Here is a 24,309-nt window from a genome sequence, read left to right on the forward strand (position 1 = left end):
GCATTTTAAGAAACACCCAAGTGATTTTAACACTGGTGGTCCCATGAACACACAGAAAAGCATTCAAAAACATACCAGAGATGGTAAGGCTGGGAACTAAGCCATGGCAGTGAGAATGGAGAGAAAGGAAAATAAAGTGCTTTAACATAATCTTCCCTGGCCACATCCTCTGGTCTTATTTCAAGGTTTCTCACATCTGGATTCTTAAGCTCTGCATCCAGTTACACTTGGTACACTTTTCACAGAGCTTTATGATTTTCATTTTATTTTTGCCTCTAAACTCCTGTGTGAAATAGAATAGACATTTTACAGGGAAGTGATTAACCTATATCTAACATATCAAATGCAATATGTCTTGGCATAGAGTAGCTAAGCTAAGAGCCCCAGGCCTTGTCGTTCTCAGGTCTTTATTTTACTTTTTTAAATATCACGTTCTTCAAATCAGAAACACTGCCACCAGGAACCATCTTCTTCAGTATGATCATTACAGTCATGCTTAATGACTAGGTGTGGGTTGCTAACTTGCACAGCTTCCAGCAGCTTCTGGGCTTCCTCATCAAATGCCTCTTTGCACAACCTGAGAAAACAAGGGAACATCTCTTCTTGCACTTAATTTTCCCACAGCCCTTTACTTTTTCTGGAGAATTTACTTCAGGGTTAAAAAACTGTTCTGTTGAAGTAGGGAGAGAATATTAACATGGCTGGGGAGAGGGAAAGGAAACTGAGGGATACCCTGAGGGGGATACAGCAGTTGAAGGAAAATGGAATATAAAAGAGAAAGAGAAATAATAGATTAAAAATTAAAAGGATTCTCCAAGAGCCTTGTTCTGGTCAAATAGTACTACTAATGATGACAATGCAAACAGCTAACACACACATTGTTTATTTTATTGTTAGGCACTGTTCTAAAGACTGCCTGTATTGACTCAGGTGATTGATCCTCACAATAAGTCATTTCACCCATTTTTCCAATAAGAAACCAAAACACAGACACTGGGGACTAGTGCAAGTTCAAATATCTAGTAAGTGGCAAGGTCAGAATTCAAGCTCAGGTTGTCTGGCTCTAGAATTTGTGGCTCTTAACCACTATGCTACATTATGTCTCTTGAAATTCTATGTTCTATGGGAGAAAAAAAATAAGAGCCTAGAAAATACCCAAGGATCCACAGTCAGGTTACTCCTGAGACCTGCAATAAGTGAGTGGCTCCCCAAATCTCTCATTCCAAAAAACTTTCCTCCTAAGAAGCCAATGATGACTTACCCTAGAACTTGTAGTTTACATTCAGGAGACCTCAAGACTTCACATAACTTCATAATTCCTTCACAACCTAAGGTATTCTGTGTCAGGTTTATTTTTATCAGTTTTTGGTTGCTGCTAAGAGCAGAGGAGAGATCCTGAGAACAGAGAGAGGTCAAACCACAGTATTCCAGCCTGCAGGGAAGAGAGACTTCAGATAAAGTTAACTTTATCTCATGACAGAAAGCAAGCAAACTTAAGAGATCATTGAGCTAGGTGTGTAGGGTAACTCCAGAAGCTTAAAAAATGAGCACAACTAGGGTAGATTCAAGGAATATGAGTACTTGTTCATTATTACTAGATATTTATAGACTGAATATATCCCTTCTGATATTATGAATTACAAATTCGTAATTATAGTCCAGGGAATAAAATGTGGAAGCACACTAAGGAAAATTACAAAGCAGTTGAATTCTTGAACAGCATTAAAAATAGAGAAACAAAAGTAGGTTTTAGAAATATGGTATCAAGTGTTTAAATAGCAAGGTATATAATGAGGTCTTTAGTACCATGCCATTTATGTAAATAAAAATGCATACACCAAAAAACATTACATCTTTTACAAGGATACACATAATCCTATGGCAAATTTCAAACGCATTAGGTCAATTGCCTACTAAGTGGAAAGGAGAATGGTTAATGGAGATAAATTAACCAACTAACCAACTGACAATCAATTGTAGGCTCTGGAATAAACCAATGATAATACAATACCATGAACTAAGGAAGTGTGTTAAACTCAACCTTCTGCACCTAATGATTCCCCCAACAAACTAATTTAAATTTAATTTTCACCTTATGTTTATCTGTACATTCAACAACTGAGTGCCTATATACGTACTGAGTATAAAAAACTTTTTTTAAAGTTGCTGCCTACATGGAACACACATTAACATAGTAGAGCAATAATCCCATTAATTATGACATAAAGTACATAAATATCACACTAAATAAACCTTAGGATAAAAAAATTATAAGAAAAGAGTAACAAGAATTCATCAGGAAACACAATCATTCTAAACTTCCAGTCACTAATAAGTCTCAAAATACCAAAACCTAACAGAACCACAAAATGAAAGACACAGATCTTCAGTTATAAAGATTTTTAACATTTTTACAATAATTGAATTATCTAGGGAAAAAACACTAAAAATATAGCTGATTTGAACAACAGGATTAACAATCTGAACTGATATGAAATACTGCAACCAACAGCTCTTCATATTCTTTTCAAGTGCACTATCAAACACATAAAAATTGACTATATACTGTGCCATGAAGCAAATGTCAACATATTTAAAAGAACTGAAATCATGCACAGTATATTCTCAGACTACAATGCTAAAGAGTAAATATAAAAAGATAACAAGAAGATGGGATAGAAGAGATCAAATATGTGGCGATATTAAAGAATTAAAAAGATTAAAAAATAAAATAAAATAATAAAAATAAAAAGATAACAAGAAAGCCCTCTTATGTTTGAAAATTAAAGGATACACTTTAAAATAACCCATGGGTTGAAGAAAAAAATTATAAGCACAGTTAAATATTTTAGACTAAAAATAAAAACACTGTAGTATGAAGTTAATGCAATGATTTAAAAGAAAATCATAACTTTAAATCTGTCTTGGAAAAGAAGAAATATTTATGAGCTAAGCATCCAACTCAAGAATTTAGAAAGAGTGGTAAAATAAACTCAACAAAAATAGAAAAGAAATAAACAATAATTAATAAAATATCACTAGATATCTAAATCACTAGATAATTCATAAATTAAGCAGATAAATATTAATAGACACTTGCCAATAAGTTTTAAGAGGTAAAATCCTAAGAATACTAACTAAAAATTAATAAAACCTACATAAATGTATAGTTATTTTAAAAATTGAATCAGAAATCAAAAGTCACAGAAAGGAAACTTCAGATCATATAGCTTCACCAGAAATTTCAAAAAAGCTCAAGAAAGAAATAATTCCAATCTTATGCAATCATATGCTAAAACACACAACTGACCAGCTAAAATTTTTTAAATTTTTTAAATTAAGTCTAACAAAATTGGCAACAATAGAGAATAGGAACTCTTACACACTGGCAGCGATAGAATAAATTAGTGCAGTCCTTTTGACATGATCTGATAAATTTGAAGACATATAGCACAGGGTGGCCATTGCATGGAAATCAGTTGAAGGCAGACCTCTGCTTCCTGCAAGAGCTGCGATGTTACGTGGGGGTTCGCCGGGGTCTGTAGGACCACCCCACATGACAGCTGGTCTCACTATGATCTGTGACTATAGTGGGAATGCCCAAGAACAGAAGTTGTGGCAAAACTGAGGCTGTATTGGCCTGACAGTCCTTGTCTCCCTGAAATCCCACTTCACCCAAGCCACAAAGTGCCTGCGGCCCAGTGACGGGCAGCCTCCCCTGCCCTGCTTTTCACTGGGGTTGTGTATTCTGCGCAGGCAACAAACCTTGGCTAGCACAGTGAACACATTTTGGGGAAAACAGTTGTAGACAGACCACTGCCACCTGTACGAGCTGCAATATCTCTTGAGGGGATCTCAGGGGTCTGTGGGACTGCCCCAGACAGCAGCTTCTCTCCTTGTAGTCTGTGATCTGTGCAGACATAGAAACTGCAGAAAACTGAGGCTAATGGCCTGATGGCCCTCAACTCTCTGAGCTCCTGCCCCATCCATTATACAAAATGCCTGCCATACATTGACAGGCAGCTGCCCCTGCCTTTGGTTGGTGCATTTAGGCCTAAGGTGGCAGTGGCTGACCTTGCTACGATGGGAAACTTGTACAGGGAACCATAGAGACAGCGCTAGTATGTAAACTGACACTGCAGTGGCACGAGGAAATTTGCTCAATAGATCCAGGAGACCTCCAGGGTCCCTGCACCATCCAACATGCATATCACCCAGAAGCTCTTCCAGTTTCAGAGACTTACGGGCAACTGACAAGCTGCGTCAGGCCTTGAGGAGCACTGGTCCCTCTGCTAAACCACCCTAGGTCAGGGAACAGGGATAACCGGACAGCTGCCTATAGCATTGTTTCTTCTACTTACCTATAGATCCAGCATAGGCAACAACCATCTGTGGATCACACTGTAGCTCCTATCAGGTAGCCCTGAGCAATCAAAGGCAGCAGCTGACTTTAGCCTACTGGGGCCACAAAATCAACGCACCCAGAGGCTAGCACCAGACCACAACAGAGGAATTCCTGACTACTCCCATTAATGGTACACACAAAAGGTGGTTGCAACAAGTACACAAGCCTGCTAAGGCAAATCCCACTCAGTGGGGTCAGTTCCCACACAGCAGCTCTTACCCTGTGGGTGCAGTCAGTTCCCACAATTAGTCAGCCTGAGCATTAATCCTACCCATTGATCTACTAACAACAATAAAGGCTTAGCAACAACAGATAATCACACACAACCCATACAAAGATCACATCCAGAGCCCCTGGCACAGGGGATCAAGGAGAATGTGCCACTGGGCCATACAGGACAACTTTCCACATAAGGCCATCTGGCAAAGGCTGAGAGACGAGGCAAATATTCTTAACACCTAGAAACTAACACAGAGAGGCTAATAAAACGAGAAAACAAGGAAACGTGCCACAAATGAAACAACAGAAGAAAACTCCAGAAAATAAGCTAAATGAAATGAAGGCAAGCATTCATGAAGGCCAGAGACAGTTCAAAATAATGGTTATAAGAATGCTCAATGAACTTATGGGAAGAATGGATGAACACGATGAGAACCTCAAAAGAAAGACAGTAAGCATAAAAAAGGACATAGAAACCATAAAAAGAACCAGACAGAAATGAAGAATATAATAATTGAAATGAAGAATACACTAGAAGGATTCAACAGTAGATTGGACAAAGCTGAAGATCAAATCAGCAAACTGGAAGACAAGGTAGCAGAAACACCCAAACAGAACAACAAAAAGAAAAAAAATAATAATTTTAAAAAATGAGGATAGTTTGAGACCTCTGGGACAACATGAGGCATAATAGGAGTACCCAAAGTAGAAGACAGAGAGCAAGGGATTGAGAATCTGTCTGAAGAAATGCCAAAAACTTTCCTAACCTGAAAAAGAAATTAGACATACAAGTTCAGGAAGCACAAAGAGTCCCAAACAAGAGGAATTCAAACAGACCCACACCAAGACACATCATAATTAAAATATTAAAGGTCAAAGACAAAGAGAGAATCTTAAAAGCAGCAAGAGAAAGGCAGCCAGTTACTTACAAGGGTACTCCCATAAAAATGTCTGTTAATTTTTAAATGGAAACCTTGCAGGCCAGAAAGGACTGACAAGAAATAGTCAAAGTTATGAAAAACAAGAATCTACAACCACGAATACTATACCCAGCAAGGCTTTCAATTAAAATGGAAGATGAGATAAAGAGCTTCCCAGACAGAGAAAAGTGTAAGGAATTCTTCACCAACAAGCCAGTATTACAAGAAATGTTAAAGGGACTTTTGTTAAAAGAGAAGAGATAAAAAAGAAAAAACAATAAAATGTCAGTAACCATGTACCTATCAGTAATCACTTTAAATGTAAAAGGTTAAATGCTCCAATCAAAAGACACAGGGTAGCTGAATGGATAAGGGATAGGGAATGCAGTTAGCATTAATGTAATGACTAGCTGGAGAGCCAGAGAAAAGAGCAATTAATGAGATCATTTTATAAACTATATAAATGTCTAACCAATGTACTCTATACTTGAAACTAATAAAATTTTAAAAAATAATAAAATTAAAAAAAAATGAATTAACTACATCTACATGAACCAACTGGGTGAGTCTCAAATCATAATATTAAGCAAAAAAATTGTAACACAAAATGATCCCCTATATATAAAGTTCAAAATCAGGCAAAATTCAACTATACTGTTTACGATTATATATACTCATCATTCATTGTCTAGGAAAACAAATAAATGACTGCCATAAAAGTTAGGATAATGGTTACTTGTTGAGGAGGAGGGAAGAATTGTGATTTAGAATGGATGACTGAGAGGAATTTAGTTAACTGAGAAAATCCAACTTCCTGACCTGAGTGTGGTTACATAATTTTTTAAATATTAGTTTTATTCACTTTTTTGTATTTTATATTTCATAATGAAAATGTTTAAAATATAATGACAGAGCTTAAAAATAACAGAAGAGAAAAATAAAAATTATAGAAGGTCACAGAAGAAGCAAAAATGAGATCACAACTGCTAAAAATACACTTAGGAATATGTAGGATGATCTAGAAAAAAAATCAAGCAAAAGAATAAGTTTTAAAAGATGAAAGAAAATTATAGATAAGGAAGATTGACAAAAGACATCCAACGTAAGCATTGTGACCCTGAAAAAAATTGAACAGAAAAAAAAAAGCACAATCTACAGATTAAAAAGGTACACCTACTAAGTGATCCTATTATTGTCTCACGGATGCTAGCAGAAGACATAGAGAGCCCTGCCAGAGACAGAAAGCTGTGTTACTCTTAGCATAGCCACACAGCATTAGGTATGTTTGTGTCAGTTTGTGCCCTAAATCTCACAAGGCTGATGTGGAGGGCCCAGGTAGATGCCTGCACATGCCCTGGGTTGCATCCCAGGAGAGAAACATTGAGTTTGGGGACCACCATTTTGTAGTTATCAATGTAATGGGGACCCAAATCAAATATAACAACAAATCCCACATTGGGGTGACCTGTGCTCCTTCGGGTTATATGTTTGCATGCGGGGAGGTGTGGCACACTGATTATCTTTATTGGGGATGGTGTCACTGTGACCTATCTTTTGTCCCCTTTATTTACTGCCAATGGCACCAAGATTAGCAAGTCATTCTAAACTCAATACTACAATTTGGCCTCATCCTGTGCTTGGAGTCCTGTTATAGTGGCCTTAATTAAATGGTATATGGGATCAATTGAACAAATTTGGTCTCAGCCTCTGTTGGTCAGATTAATCAGAGTGGCCAATGGAGTGACATGTCCTGTGACAATTCACGAGAAGCCAAGACTACAATGTGTAGAAAAAGTGGTTAATATTATTAGGAGATATCCCTCTATGGGTCTTTCACCATTGTACATTTTTGCTGACAAAAATGCCAGGCTCTGACAGCTTTTTATCTGGGCTGTTTTCTAGAATGCAAGTGCAATAAGCAACCTTGAGGGACGAGGTACTGTCTCTGCCTCCAGGACAAAGAGCAGCCTTGCTCACTGCTTACTATAAAATGGTGGGTCCCCAAACTCAACGTTCCTTTCCTGGGATGCTACCCACTGCATGTGCAGGCATCTACCTGGGCCCTCCACATCAACCTTGTGGGACTGGGGCACAAAGAAAACTGACACAAACATGCTTAATGCTGTGCAGCTATGCTATGAGTAACAAAGCCCTCTGTCTCTGGCAGGGCTATGTCTACTGCTAGCATCCATGAGACAGTAATAGGATCACTTATTAGGTGATAAGTAGGATAAAATTAAATTTCAGACCCAACAGTTACAACATCATCATTGCTGTAATAAAAACATATAAATAGTCAATGAAAACATAGGAAAAGCAGCACTTTCTTGGAATATTCAAGGAAACATATAGCGTCTGGGCTTCTTACACATGAAGCAAAATTTTTCACCTGTATAAGTAAAAATGTACTATCCAATATCAGTTCAAGACTTTAAAAAAAAAATCTAAATATGTGATCAAACATAAAAAGTACTCAGAACATAGGATAAGATTTTATTAGACTGTGAGCTCCTTGAGAACATCAATGGCACTTTTATAGATAGAAGATGATTGGTAAACTCTCTGATTTAATAAGAATAATTAATTCAAGGACAGATGGGATATCTGAAGGATGAGACTGTGGAAGACCTAAATCAAGTACCATTTACTTAATATATACCCTGTCCAAGGCACTAAGGAAGACACAAAGAAATGTGAACTATGGCTTTTATACTAACCACATGTAATTCACACTGATCCATATATCTGACATTCAGATTCTCATTTCTGAGAGTAACTTACCATCGAGCTCCATTATTTTCCATCCTCTTTCCATATACCAAATTTCTTCTAGCTGTACTAGCCACCAAATAGGTATCATTTTCCCAATGAAAACCTGAACTCACCCGAGCCTTTGAATATTACAGTTTGGGTGTCTCAGAGCCTCACACAGAATTTTTACTCCATCATCCTGCAAGTCATTGTTCCCAAGGTCCAGGCTCCGCAGGTTTGGGTTGTTCAAAATAGCAGAAGCCAGATCCAGACAACACGCACTAGTCAGAACACAACCCATCAATCTGCAAGAAATACAAAAGAAAAATGAGACCTTTATTTGTGAGGCTTAATTAGTTTATTCCTGGGAGAGATGCCTAGGCATTTGAGCCTTTTTTCTGATTCTTTTCTATCTACAATCCAGGATGCATATAGGAAGATCTAACATTACCAGTACAAACAGACGGGATTTCTTAATGAGCAGGAAAAAACAGTGGATAAAATGGCTTTCTTCCACAAACAGGTTATTATCTATCAAGCTCCCCAAATCAAGGGTATAAATACTTATTTCTACCAATACTAAAAAAATATTATAAGCTTTCCCAAAGAACCCCCAGATCTCTATACTTTCAGTTTCTAACATATTTTTGAAATAAAAAAATGCTTTCTAGGACTCTATCTCAAAATGTTATCTCCAAAAAAAATGAAGCAAGCTATATACAAAAAGATATTTTTCATGTCCTTTGTAGAACATTCGAGAGCATTCACAATCTGGTCCCAAGCATTCACTTTCTATACTTTGTCCCCACTCAATTCTCCAACCAACCATACACATCTATTTTTTTCCCCAAATATACCACATCTATCCTCATTATCTTCATTCCACTCTTTTCTCTCTTCCTTCCTTCTGCCTAGAATATCTGCAATAACAAAACCTTCATCTTTCAAGCCTAAAGTCGCTCATTCTCCTCTGCCCCATTCCTTGCTCCTTCAAACTTCTGTCATACCCTTATAACATATGAAATAAATTACAGTTGGCTTTATATTTCTCTGCCGTCAGCATTTTGTGAGTTACCTGAGGACAAGAACATCACTTAGTAAAAACATTTCATGCCATCAGCATCTAGCTCGAATTTGTTGTAAACACTGGTTTAAGCAGTTGGCATGGTCTGCGTAGAGACTATGAAGGTAGCTAAAAAAAACATAAATTAGCCTATGTGTTTACAGCAGAGAAACTGGGCTAAGCAAACATCTTGTGTGTATAGGTAGGTCACTGAGAAATTATAACTCTGTAGTTGAAATGAAGGCATTGGATTTAATGATAATTTCCATTAAGTAAAATTTTATCTTCCAATTGAATAATAATCAAGGAAACATCACAGAACCACATTGTAGCTCATATATATTTTCCTAAAGTACAGGTGCTTACTGAACCCAAGAGTTCAGTCACTTCAGTGTTTACAGATGTGACAATCAACTACTAAACTCATTTGGAAATCTGGTTATCATGAGTCAGTCCAGTCAAACCAAACACCTCTGTATATACCCAAAATTTTTAATTTATAGTACTAAAAAAAAAAACAATGCTGGGGTTAGACCCTTAATGACTCACCCAGGCTACTAGTCCCATGGGAGACTCTAGTGTGAAGTGAGCTGAGATTGCTAAGTGACACTCTATCTTGCTTCACTTTAGCCACAATATATATAATGAAATATTAAATATCATTCAGCCATTAAAATAAACGATAACTGTACATAAGTACTTAAATGTATTTCTGAAATATTATCATGTAAAAATGAAACCTCAAAGTCAGGTCTACATAGTCATCTCAATTACACGTACACATATCATGCAGAGGTATGTATACCCACTCACAGAGTAAGAGAGAACATAGCAGGAATAAAAACTGCTGTTTAAGAATTAGTCCATTGTTGGATATTTTTAAAAATTCCCCTCCCAGTTTCTTTAAAAGCTGACCTAATTACAAAACCTGAATTTAAGAAAGAAAAATTAGCAGAGCACAATTTCAGCTTCATGGATGTAAGGTAGAGGACACACAGCAATGTTACCAGGACACAACCAAGGGAAAAATAAAATGACTAATGTTCAGCCTGATGGCTCTGATTCTCTTTATCTGAGGGAAATTAACTGTAATTACAATTGTTTAAGAAAAATTTGATGAACAGACTTCCCCACTAGTGTCAGCAGAATGAAAGAGAGGAAATCAGCTGTATATTCTTTTCTCTGACAGATACTCAGCTCTCAGCCTTTTTTTCTATACCTCTCCTGCCCTCACAGTAGTAGCTAAAGCTACACGAAAGTAAGGTCAAAGGATACCTACTCCAGGTCCTGAAGATTACAGCTTGGATGCCGAAAGACATCACACAGAAGCTTTACTCCATCATCTTGTAGCCAGTTAGACCCCAGATCCAGATGTATCAGGCTCTTGTTGTGCAGGAGAGAAGATGAGAGATGTTCACTGCTAAGTGAAGTGAAATGGCAGCGTCTCAGCCTACACGAAGGACAATGTGAAGAAAGATGGAATCATTGCTCTACAGCCCAGAGACTTACCTTTGAAAAGGTTTCATGTTATGATCCCTTATCCACTTGCTAACACACCCTCTCAATGGGGGAAGAGATCAAATATCCTCTTCCCCCATTGCTTCTTTGGCTATCTCACTTGGAAAACATAGGTTTGTACCAAACTGAGCTACAAACTTGATTCTTATCCTTCAGAATGTTTATTACTATACATGAAAGGTTGACCTCTTTACATCATATATAAATATAGTACCCTGTTGCAGAAGTAGCTACATAGAGCAGAGAAGCAGGCATATGGAGTAGAATGGGAATAATCATAATAAAGTAAGTACTTCTTGTCATAATAAAATTGGCATTCTTATCAGCAGAGAAAAGATATATTACATCATAAATGATTTGAGGACAACAGACCTGACGTGTGGAGGGAAATAAGTTTAACCCTATAACAAAATTAATTTGGAATAATTTATCATTTAAATGTTAAAAATTAAACCATAAAGAGTATAAAAAAGATGACATAAATAGGATTTTTTAAAAGAGTTATTTCCAATTATGACAAAACTTCTAGAAATCATGAGGAAAAATTTGACTTTACAAAAATTTGAAACATCTGTATTCTAAAAATGACCATAAAGAAAATAAGAAATACAGCAACATGCTAAGTAAATTATTTACAATATACAAAAAATAACAGTAATAACATATATGTGATATTAATAACCATAACATATATAAACCATCCAGAAGAAAACTGAGCCATGAAGAGGCAATTCCTAGAATATAAAAGGCCAAAAGCATTTGAAAAGACGCTCAGTAGCAAATCATTTTTAAAGTTATTTTCAAATATTTAATTAATATTGATCAGAAAGACTGTAGATAACCAGGGAGGATATTAAAATGCTAGAATGCTGAGGGAATATAACAATCTATCTGGAGGCAATTTAACCATATCTGACAAAATAAAAATTTGGCTCATTAATTTCATGTCAAGGAAATTATCTAACAGCAACTAACAGATAATCACAGTGTGATCCAACCATACCATGAAATGCTATCTTTCCTTTTAATGGTATTCCTATTAACCTGTTCTGACCCAGAATATGGAGTTGCATAGGTGGACTTTAGTCCCGAATCCATCATTTTCTTGTATTAGGCAAGTTGCATAATCTAAGCCTCAGATTCCTCACCTGTGCAATGAGACACTTAGAACTCAGGTGTCTAATTTGACATCAACAAGTATTTTTGTGCAGATTAAACATATTTAGCACAGGACCCAGCACACAGTAAAAACACAATATAAAAACACAATAAATGGCAGTTATTAGTATCCTCATACTCATCATCTTCATTATTATTAAGGATGACAGGGAAAAAACAAGAAACAGAATATGTTCATAATATTTTCCCATTTTAAATGTAGTTCAAAATGTATATTATATTGGGTGGCTGAAATCTAGTAGACACTTACACAAGGCTCTGTAAAGTGCACTGTGGATGTTTCAAGGCATCGCTCACAAGCTTTACTCCACCATCTCCCAGGACATTATCCGCCAAACACAAATGTGTCAGCCTTTTATTGCTGATAAGAGCCAAAGAGAGATCCTCACAACCATCTACTGTGAGGCCACAGCTTTCTAAGCTGAAAAAAACACAGATGGTAAGGGGTCAGTCAAATCCCAAAGTTCATGCTTCTCTTCTCCTTCACAGGGAAGTTGGCTGGTACTTAACTCCTACATCTCAATTACAGACTCAACCTCATCAAAGCTACTTAAATTATGAATTCCATTGCAGCTATGTACAGAATACGATGGAACAAAACATGGGAGAAGAGAAGCCTGGAAAAAAATTAAAAAGTCAGTCGTGAAGAGAAGTGTATAAAAGTCAAGTAAAAGAGGAAGGGCAATAGAGGAAGTAAATGAAGAGCTCAACCAGGACTGACAAATGAACTAGTTGGTGTCAAGACCCAGGCGGTTTGCTCATTCAGATCATAATCAAGCTACATAAGACTGAACAAAATGACTCTAGAGAAAACAAAGCAAAAAGACTCACGATAGTCTCTCTAGGTGACACTTTGGATGCCTTAAGGCCTCACACAGCAGCTCTACTCCATCATCCAAAAGATTATTGGTCGACAGATTCAGAAATACCAGGCTTTGGCTTTTGACAAGAGCCTTGGAGATATTCAGACAGCAAAGTGTAGTTAGGTCGCAGGATTCCAAGCTGGAAAACAATACAGAAAAATAGAAATGACCACTTAGAGAAGAATTATAACCACCACTCGCCCCGCCAGAACATGTGGTCGCTTGGATTTGGGTCATTGGAACCTTTTCTGAAAATCGAGCTCCCTTGCATAGAATGAAAGTTATGTAACTCAAGCACGAGGCTCTGATAGAGAGTTAGGAAGGGGAGAGTGGTGAGAAGTTTGTCTTTTCCATCCCTACCTCCCCAATTCCCTGTGAAAACATTAAAAAATAGTCTAAAATAATACTTGTTTTTTTTAACCTGGGAGAAATATCCTCCAACTACAACATGAAAGAAAGTGGATTGAAAGATGGCTGCATCCTTGTACTCCCTGACTTCTGAAACAGATGGGCAGGAAGTCAGGGCCAAATGCTGTCACGCCCTCTACTGTTTGCCAAGAGCTCATTTATTTATGGCAGTCAACCCATGCTTTCTGAGGAACTCAGTTCTTAAGAGTAAAAATAAGAAGTAAATCAGAAATAAGTTTATAAAGTAAAAGAAGGAAAGTAGGAAAAGAAGTACAGGCTGAGCTCTTATTTTTAAAGACTCATTTAGAGACAACTCGGACTTTGGTTGTGGTTGGGCCTGACACCAGCTACTTGTATGGAAAGGCCGGTGGCAGCAGCGTTCCTAGAGCATGGAGTTGTTCTAGTTATTCCTTTTAATCAAGGACTTATCAACTCGAGGAAATGGTTCTCTTTATCAAAACCAGGGTACACAGAGATAGTAACAGGAGGTGCTCTCATTAGTCCAGAATTAGACCTCAATGGAAACCTCAACTTGAGCTGAAAAGGTGTTATGAACTGAATAGTGCTCCCCCAAATTCATATGTTGGAGCCCTAATTCCCCATGTGACTGTATTTAGAGACAGGGCCTTTAATGAGGTAACTAGGTTAAATGAGGTCACAAGAGTGGACCGTAGTTCAAAAGGACTGGTGTCCTTAAAAGGAATGCTCACATGCAAAAATGGCCATATGAGGACACAGCGAGAAGGTGGCCATTTGCAACCCAAGGAGAGAAACCTCACCAGAAACCAATCCAGCCAGCACCCTGATTTTGAATTTCTAGCCTCCAGAACTGTGAGATATAAATTTCTGTTGTTTAAGCTACTCTGTCTGTGGTATTTTGTTATGGCATCCTGAGTAGACTAACAGCAGCAGCCAAGCAGGTGATAAGGAAAATGAAGGAAATCTTACACCTTGTGTTTGGATAGAGCTCTTCTAGACATAAAAAGATCCAATATTATGGGACCTATGGGTAAATTATTAAAGTTTAACATAAAACATAATGGGGACAGAAAATAAGCACATGTGTAACATGGCCAGTCAACTGTCCATAGGTCTTAAAACTTGAGGTCTAAAATGAACATAAAATTGGAAACTTTCTTACATGAAATGTCAACAGGAGCTCTACATGACTCTTGATTACAGTGGCCACCCACATTGGAAGAACATCCAGTTCTATATGATGTAGTACATGATTATCACAAAACTCTAGTGACTTCTGCCACCAAAACATTCTATTTGCTGGTGCAAAGAGCCCTACTAGCTGACCCAGAGATATGGTTTCCTATCTGAAAGCCTAGTAACTGGGTCTAAATCAAGGATTATCAAACCTCAACTGATGAAAGAGATCTTATCAAGTCCTGCTGATTTGTCAAGTGCCAAAGCATTTTGTCTTGGATCTATGGCTCCCCTTGTAAGAAAACATCTTTTCTTCCATTTAAAAGTCTTTTGCTATTAATATATTTTACTTTTAGACAGAGAAGCCAATGACCTACTTCTCACCTGGGTTCCAGACTAGGGGCTGCAGGTTATAGAAGATGCCTCAATATGTCCTAAAACTACTTCGTAGATGGTATAACCAACACCCCCATCTGGTCTGCTGATAACTGAACTCAACACATGTTCAAGAACTATCCGACAACTTTCCAGACATGCTGTAAGTCAATTTCATCCTGTGAAAACTGATGACACTTAAAAAAAAATAAAAATACCCAGTGGTAACAGAATTCATATGCCTATTATCAGAAAAGTCTTGTCTCAGATTTTACTTTTTTTTTTCTGCACAGATTATCATTTGCTTCCTAAAAATACAAACTATCTTGGCCTTTCATTCATCAAAGTTTATTCTTGTCCCCCACCCCTGAGTTGAGGGATTACAAAAAACTTCCAAGGTAAAATTGCGATGATTTTTTATTTTGCTTTTATTTGTTTTTGGTTTTATCAGAAACCATATCTTCCACTGGAAAATAAGATCTTTCTTGAAATCAGTCACACATGTGGAGACCAAGTATGATTGCTAATCCTCTTTCATGATAAGGAAAATCAGGCCCACCACTGAAATCAACAGCATGTGACAGCCAGTGAGTGCCTTGACAGTTGTTACACTGTTCCTCAACTTTCTGTACTGGTCACTGAGTTGCAGTTATAAGGTGATGGGGAGGCACTATCAAAATTAAATAAAAGTGAGCCTGCCCCAGTTATCATTAGTGCATTCTCCTCTATGAGAATTTAAAGATACAATGAATATACATATTCCTGCATTTAAATATGAAAAACTTAAACTTTTATAAATTCTGGATCTGCTTCTTGCTCCCCAGATTTAGGAGATGGAGACACAGAGAACTGTACAATGAGGAATCTCCAGTGGGGAAATGGGAGGAGTTAGAAGTCCTATCAGGAGGAAATCAGCCTGAATCTACTGATCCCCACTATTTCATATCATAAAAGCAGATATAAGATAGCCATATGAACAGCAATCTCAAGCTGGAAGAGTCTATTTGGACACATAGAAGTCTCAATTGTAATAAAAAACAGCTTACCTCAGATTCTGTAGTTTACAGTCTGGATGTTTCAAGGCTTCACATAATGACTTTACTCCATTGTCTCCTATATCACTCCCTTTCAGGTCAAGATGCATCAGATTCTGGTTGTGAGTCAAAGAACTAGAGATATTCTGACAACCATCAGGGAAAGAAAGAAATCTCAACCTTTAGAAGAAAAATATGCAGGAGAGATTTACAAACTCATCTCTGTCCCTTGTTACAGCACACCTTTCTTTTCAAATCCAAACTCTTAGATATTTTCTAAATACTCCTGCCATCTCTTATCTTACTCGGGGTTTCTCATATTCCAGGTCAGGTCATAAATTTGTCTCAGGATGTTGCTTAGAAAAACAACTGACAGCTGATACTCTCAACTTTTTCTGACCTTAAAGGAAAAGGAGATAACAACAGGAAAAATAGAAAAAGAGTTTTTAAATTCTTAATCCCAAAAATGACTACCAAAAATCACTGGGACTATTCCAAATACTCCAATTACAGCTTAATTGACATTATTTAATCCATTAAATAACCTAAGGTGAGTTCATGGTTAATATAAACTGTCTGAGGTGCATCATTAGCAAAACACATTATTGCAGAAAATGTCCTGTCATTTCAGGGATTTTGTTAAGGTGTACAGAGACAGCCTAAAGCAAAATATGAGGGAAGCTGAATCCGCCCATTTTTCTTCTGATTTCCCATCTCCTAACTCAGTCATTGTTAGCTATATCTGATTCTTCTGTAGTGCCCAATGCTCAGCATATTTGCATGGCTCACTGTTCAAAACCTCCCTAATACTGTCTCCCCTCTCTTTCACCCACCACTTACCCTTTACCTTCATCCCTCTTCCAGCCAAGTACAAGAAAATAAAACTTTTACCTATTTAGAGCATTACCCATCATCATCTAGTAAAAATGCCTAATGCACTCACTAAACATAAATCAAAAATACATTCTCGTTAGGGAAATGAGACTTAAGTAAGGCCACACTAAAGTGGGGAAAGGTCAAAAGCTATCTTCATGGTGTCACCCCTTGCATTCTAAAAAAGGAACCCATTTAATCCAAAAGAAGACATTAGCTTTTGTATTGGTGACATTCGGTGAAGGGACAATATGGGGGAAGAGACCTGGGGGTGAGTGAAAAGAACTTTCAGGAACTTCTTAATCATAACATATATGCAATTGCCTATCACATCTATATGCAAATCCAGACATAATCTAGTAGTTACTTGAAATCTAAGGTCATTTCTCACTAAAAACATTGACTTTCTAAGAGAAATATTTAGGTGGAAGCCTGTCTCTATCATCTGTTCAGCACTTAGCACATTGCTGAGCACCAGTTAGGCCTGGAGCACATGGATGCGCACTGAATACAGAAGAAAGTAGGATCAGTTCCAGCTCCCAGTAGAGCCAATGGACAAGAGGAAAAGGGACATGTGAGCGACCAAATGTAAAAAAAGTGACAGGGTATCTAGAAACAAATTAGGAGATAAAGACTGAAATGGTAAAGAATGAGAAGCAGCTGGAACTTTTACATATTGCTGGTGGGACAATAAAATGGTACAACCACTCTGGAAAACTGGTTGGCAATTTCTTAAAAAGTTAAACATATACCTATGAACTAGCAATTCCATTGCTAGGTATTTGCCCAAGGTAGGAAAACATGTCACAAAAAATAGATTTGTACAAGAATATTCATAGCAGCCTTATTCATAATACCCCCAAACTGGAAACAACCCAGTGGTCTATTCACAAGAAAGTGAATAAGCAAGTTATGGTACATCATATAATGGAAGGCTAATCAGTAATAAAAAAAAATAAACTACTGAAACATGCAAGAGCATGGATAACTTTTTAAAACCATTTTGAGCAAAAGATGAACAAAAAAATACATATCGTATGAATTAACTTAAATGATTTCCAAGAACAGAAAAAGCTAATTTATAGTGACAGAGGTTAGAAAGTGGTTGCCTTTGGGACTGGACAGGGTGAGAAGACTGAATAGAAAATGGTATAAGGAAACATACCATTGATTATTTTGTCTTGTTTTGGATATTGGTTACATAGGTATGTACAATTATCAAAACTCAACGAACACTTAATATCTGTGCATTTTATTGGTGATAAATTATTCCTCAATAGAAAGAAAATAAAAAAGAAGTGTGTTCTGAAACTTATTTTTGAAAATGCTTTGTTGGCCTGCCTAGAATGCCTTGGCTATGTTTTCATCTAGAAAATTCCTAATCAAGCCTCAAAACCCCATGTCGACAGATACTGTGCTCTGTGCAATCTTTCCCAAAATAAATTAGTTATGCCTTCATGTCCCCAGAGGTTTCTGCTGTTCCTGTTTAGAGTATTTTACACAGATTTTAAGTATTTGTCTACTGTTGGTTTCCCCTAATAAGTAGGAATGGGAGGTGTGACAAAGAAATTCCAATAACTTCATTAAATTTTCTCATGCCAGACTTACAGTAGTTTTTGTAGTTTACAGTTTGGGTGCCTTAGTTCTTGATAAAAAGTCTTCATTGCTAACTCATCAAGGTTGCTATGATGCAGGTCCAATTCTCTCAAGTGTTCATTTGTATGAAGCAGAGAACAGAGATCTTGCCAGCAATGCGTAATGCAAACACTATCCCTTTGCCTAAATAATTGGGAAAAGACAAGACCAATAAATATATTTCAGCCCAGACCACTGTCAGAAAATGGTACAAGGTGAAAGTAAGTGGACTTTGAAAACACCAAGAGCAGCAGTGCAGGTTCTGTGTAGGCACAGTCCATGGCCCTCCAGAAGCTTTATTTGCCCAATAGCTCTACCAACCCCCAACATATTCCTTCAAAACACAGAATAAAAACTAGAGAGACTTCACTTGGGAGGAAGAGACTCAGGAAGGACAAGAAAGGAGTCTTCAAATACCTGAAGAGCGAATATCAAGAAGAAAAATAACATATGACCACAAAGAGCAAGATTAGGAAAGAAACTGTGTAGACATTAGGGGACTGTGGCATAGGTTAGGAACCACAGGTTTGAGCCCCAGTTTTACCACTTACTAGCTCTACTACTTTAGGCAAGTCTCACCAGTTCCTTGAGCTCTGAGTTATCTTCATCTATAAAATGGAAATGCCATCTCCCTTCACAGGATTATGAGGATTTAACAGTTAATTTTAGTGGGTACACGAAAGCACTTTGTAAATTTTTAAATGCTATATAATTGTTAGACATACTATCAATAGACTCGTTATAAACAAACAGAGGTAATAATGAACAGTCTAGCAATTATAAAAGCGTAAGCTCTAGAATGGAACAGTCCTGAGTCCCAACTCTGCCATTCACTAAACTGGGTGATTCTGGCAACACGACTAACCTATATGAGCCTCAGCTTCTTCAACTTAAAAAATTAAGTTAATAGTATCTTTTTCGGGATATCTGTGAAGATTCAGTAAGACAATCTATAGAAAATGCTTTGCAAATTTTTCACTTTTAAATTCTAACAATTGGTAGCTGCTATTATTTACATTAAAATATATAGAAGTCTAGCATGTTGCCTTATACATAATAGCTACTGTAGGGCAGGAAAAAATATATTTTTTCCTTTCTGCCCTCCTAGGTTCCCTGGCTAGGGCCCTAGGGAAGTACAATCTAATTTGTAAATTAGGTTAACAAGAGACAGATTAATGAGAAAAGCATACAAATTTTATTAGTTGTGCATTGCAGATATACATGGGGGACACTCAGTTATGAGTAACCAAAGGATTGGTTAGAATTTGGGGTCTATATACCTAATGTAGGGTAAAGGCAGGAAGAGAAAGGGCACTTATGGAAAAACAAATGATTTTTTTTTTTTTTTTGGAAGAATGGGACTTAAAAGAATAGATGAGAGAGACATGATAGTTTATGACATCTGTCTAGGTATAGTGTCAATTTCTGCCTCCGAAAAGAAATCAGAGTTGCCCCCAAGAGGAGATTTATGACAGTTAAGTTCTTTTGGAAAGCTCTGCTTTTAGGCAGATAAGGGATTTCAAGGACTCAAATGCCTTCGGCTCAAAATGATTCTTATGTAAAAGCAGCATAGTTTGGAGTGGCATATCCTGATCCCCCTCACCATTCAATAAATATTGGTCCCCCATACCTTAAATTGGAATGAATGACATTGTAGAGTGGTAGTCTCTACATCACCTGAGGTCTTAAATTTGAGAAAATTAGGCAATAAATTACTCAAATATTCAAGTGCTTACTATGTACAAACACCATGGATAAAATGGTGAACAAGATAGAAATCCTGCTCTTAAGTTTACAATGCAGTTAGACTGTAGAAGAGACTGAGGTCACCTATAACATCCCTTTTAAAACACTGGGTTCTGAGTCTTTTTTTTTCTGAGTCCTTTCCTGTCCTTTCCTTTCCTTTCCATAGTAAACACTGGGTTCTGAGTCTTTTTTTAGTTTAGCAACAATGCCAACTCTAGTATTAGATAACACTACAACAGAGGAGAGGTGAAGGTAGCATGAAGACTGCCCTTATAGTAGACAGAATGCCTTCCTAATATTATTAGGCATAAAATATATTCGAATGCCCTAGGATCAACTACATCTTCTTTAAATGGAACTATAATGTAAGAATTAAGAAAACTGACTGAAGGAGATTACTTACAACTCCTCAAGGACAGTAAATTGAATGTCACAGCATCCCAGGCTACAATTCCTCCTCCCACAGTTCAGAGAGAAATGAGATGTTAAGAGGAATGCTGCTGTAATTGTATGTTAACAGACATGAGATAGCCGGAGTAAACTTGGAAAACCAAGGTCTTATAAACAGATATGTGACTTTGGTCTAGTTACACACCTTCTTAGTGTCTGCTTTTTAATAAGTAAAACAGAAATAGTAGCATCTACCTAGGATTTTTAGGAGGCTAAACGAGTTGAGACTTAGAAGACTGTCAGGTATGTGTTAAAGCAAATGTCAGCTGTTTGATGTGTGCTTGAATCAACGACTGTACTTTCTTTCTAGGTGAACTTCTCTGATTCTCAGTTTTATAATATTAAAAATAAATTGAGATATGGTTTTGACCAGCATTAAACTGGATATGTTAAATATCCTGTGCACTCTATAACTGTATACCACATAGTAAGCCCTCAATTAATTTTAGTTAAATCTGAAACTAATTTAATTCCTCTCCAGGCTTAAATGGGTAAAGTCAGAAAAGGCAACTTGAGGAAGGGGAGAGGGTATAGTAATAGGCATAAAATGCTGAAGATTCTTTAATTCTTTCAAAACATTAATTCAGCACCTATTATTTCTTGCCCATATCTCTCTCCAATTGAGTGTTAAAGGGCTGCAACCTTTCATACAAAGACTGACCTGCGCAGTGGGGAAGGTGAGCTAGGCCAGTAGAGCCCAGAGAGATGACCTCTGTACACTAGGTTCAGCAAGAAACTCCTGGTCCCTATTCTTCCGGAGGGCATTATTTTTTAAAGTTAAATTATATACAACAGTGGATGTAAGTTTGGGCTATGCCACATCCCTCCTTGAGGACTGAAGCACTCATTCCCTAGTTGCTGGGAGTGTTGATAGCTGACAGCTCTCAGCCAAGCCCCTCTCTTGGGACTACCTTCAGGCCAAGAGAGCCATATTGGACAAGTTTTCACTCATTCTTCACCAGTAACTGTGACTGGTCAATAAGGGGATTCAGGGCCTGGCCTCCTTTTCTCAAGGTGGGACAACTCGGAAAGGTTAACCTGGCTCTGGGGCCTCAGCTAAACAAATCCTCCCCTTCCTCTGACAAAATCTACTTCCTTCACTCCCGAAAACTTCCAGGGAACTGACCTAATGCACTTACCAAGTTTCAGCTGGGGGACTTGAGTTTAACATCTTCTTCTCAAACACCACAGTTACAGACAGTTTAATGGTCCTTAAACACTGGCAATACTTAAGGCAGAATGATGACACAAGCAAATGGATTTTCCCACAAATATTAATGACGATCTTTTGGAAATATCTCATTGCCTGGCTTATAAATGCTTCATCTTGAGTCTCATACAGACAGTGAAACCACTCCAGACATCCCAGCTGTGATGAAAAATATTCACTGTTTCCTAGTATTTCCATCCACTGAAGTATCTTCCATTTTATCTCCAGTGACAAAGTACAGTTAAAAGTTTCCTCCAGTTGTTTTACTAGATCTTCATTTAAAAGGCCAAACAAAAAGCATTTCATGGGCATCAAATGGGAGTCTTTATAACTGTTGCTTTCAAGTAACAGCTTCAAGTCTTCAAAAGCCTGAGATGACTGGTCTGTGGTTCCCCAACTGTCTTTCAACATATAGAACATAGCTGCAAAAAACTCCTGAATGTGGAGGTGGGCAAACTCATAGCAGTTTTCATACTCTGTGTCCTTCTGAAGAATATTCATGTCCAGGAAAACTGAGACATCAGATTTAGTTAACCCATGCTTTCTGAGATTTTCCCTATAAAACACATGTGTCATAGTCCATACACCATTAGCAGCCAAGTGGCAGAGGCTCCTCAGTTGGGTCTGGTTGGGTAGACTAGCACAGCTTCGACCTACCTGTGTGAACAAGCTAGAGATATAGGAGGTAAATAGAGCCGTGGTGGTTTTGCAGGTCAATGTGACATCGCCACCCTTCTCCATTTGCTGTTCCAGACAAGTACAAACGATTGAACACACTAAGGGGACCTTGCACATGCTAAAAAGCATCTCATTGTTTTTTAGTAAACTCAATACTTTCAAGGCCCACTTCTTGTCTTCAAAAAACTGGTAAATATACTCCTCTCTCGCATCCTCAGACATACCTAATAGCTCTACAGAACGCTGACTCTTCAACAAGGGCTTCAGTTTCTTGCAAGCTGTGAGTCTTGTTGTCACCAATAAGGATGACTCAGGGAGCATCACTTTCCTCAGCAAACTACTCATGAGGAAGGACACTGGGTGTACCTGCGTCCAGTCTTCGCACAGCGCAAACTCAGGTTCCTCAAAAGCGAAGTTCAGTTCATCAAAAGAATCAATTATAAACAGGAGACTATTTGGCTGGGACATAATCCTTTCAATGGGGCCTTCTGTGCTGGGCCAGTCCTTTGATATCATTTGAATAAAGCTTCTTTCTCTCAACTGGTTAATTTCTCTTGCATTGAGATAAAAAATATAGGTAAATTTCTGGTGATAGAGATTGCCCTGGGCCCAATCTAACATTGCCTTTCTCACCAAAGTGGTTTTCCCAACTCCAGCAGCCCCCTGAAGCACCACTGTCTGTGGCTGCTCGCCGGTTTTGACATCCACATCAAACAAATGTTCCAACAGTTCTCGACCTTCCTCAGCAATTTCATGATGGAAATCTTTAGATTCTCCAAGCAAACACTTCTTATCCTGCATTATGAAAAATTTTTCCTGTATTTGAATTCTGTATTCTGTTCCATCGCCTAAGTCAGAATGGAGAAGGGAAAAAGCAAAAATACACATGATCAAAACAAAGTCTATGATTTACAAAATTAAGAATACTGGACTTGGAGTGAGGAACAAGAAGTCATGCAGGCTGAAATCAAAGTGCAGCTGGTTTAGGTAAGAAAGGAATGTAAATAAAACAAAAATATTCCTCTAGTTTAATACCTACATTAGAAACTGAAAAAATAGAACTGACAATCCAGAAAAAATGAATTTGTGATGGAAAATAAAAATTAAATCCGTCCTAGAAATATTTTTTGTTCTTTGTACTTTTCTTTTACAGAGAAAAAAACATGATGTGTCGAAAAGAGTCATCATCCAGATTAAAATGAAACACAGGCAACAATAAACAATAGCCAGAGAGGACCTGAAGATAGATCTGAAGCTACAGATCAAAATAATCCACTTTATACAGGTAAAACATCAATAGAAATGAATATTGAAGCATAAACTGAAGACTATTTGAAAGAGAAGAAAAAAATTCTCAAGTGCCCAAGCAGAATGAAAATAGTTACCTAGTAAGTCCGATTCCAGCTTTAGATCTCTATATAAATGTTAATATCTCAGGAAGAAAGCCCTCCCTGAAACCCAATGCTCAACAGTTCTTTCATATACTCTCAAAACATAGTATACTTTTCATTCACAGCACATATCACAAGCTGTAATTACTCTATTTCATTTTTTAAAGTAAATACAGCTGACCATTGAACAACACAGGTTTGAACTGCACAGGTCCACTTATACGTGGATTTTTTCGGTAAGTACCTGTACTGTTCTCAATGCATGGTTGGGAGTCTGAGGGTACACAGGGCTGACTGCGTTGATCTACTCCATTGTACATAGGGAACTTGAGCATTCACAGATTTTGGTAGTTGCAGGGGAAGAGTGGTCCCCCATGGATACTGAAGGACAACTCAAGTTTTTGAGGAGTCAAAAGTTATACGTGGATTTTTGGCT

General features: G+C 37.5%; 1 protein-coding gene across 1 annotated transcript in view; it reads right to left on the minus strand.

Annotated features, from left to right (window-relative positions):
* Positions 1–240: 240 nt before the first annotated feature.
* The window catches only part of NLRP14 (NLR family pyrin domain containing 14), a 27,487-nt gene continuing 3,418 nt past the window's right edge, over positions 241–24,309 (minus strand). Inside the window, exons 3-11 of the mRNA XM_006907556.1 lie at positions 21,734–23,330; positions 18,372–18,536; positions 15,903–16,070; positions 12,887–13,057; positions 12,306–12,476; positions 10,638–10,808; positions 8,430–8,600; positions 1,262–1,432; positions 241–577 (exon numbers count right to left, since the gene is read on the minus strand). Coding sequence (XP_006907618.1) covers positions 442–577; positions 1,262–1,432; positions 8,430–8,600; positions 10,638–10,808; positions 12,306–12,476; positions 12,887–13,057; positions 15,903–16,070; positions 18,372–18,536; positions 21,734–23,330 — 2,921 coding nt within the window. The 3' untranslated portion in view covers positions 241–441. The remainder of the gene's footprint in view (positions 578–1,261; positions 1,433–8,429; positions 8,601–10,637; positions 10,809–12,305; positions 12,477–12,886; positions 13,058–15,902; positions 16,071–18,371; positions 18,537–21,733; positions 23,331–24,309) is intronic.

Source organism: Pteropus alecto, unplaced genomic scaffold (assembly GCF_000325575.1).
Source record: "Pteropus alecto unplaced genomic scaffold, ASM32557v1 scaffold402, whole genome shotgun sequence".
Taxonomy (NCBI): domain Eukaryota; kingdom Metazoa; phylum Chordata; class Mammalia; order Chiroptera; family Pteropodidae; genus Pteropus; species Pteropus alecto.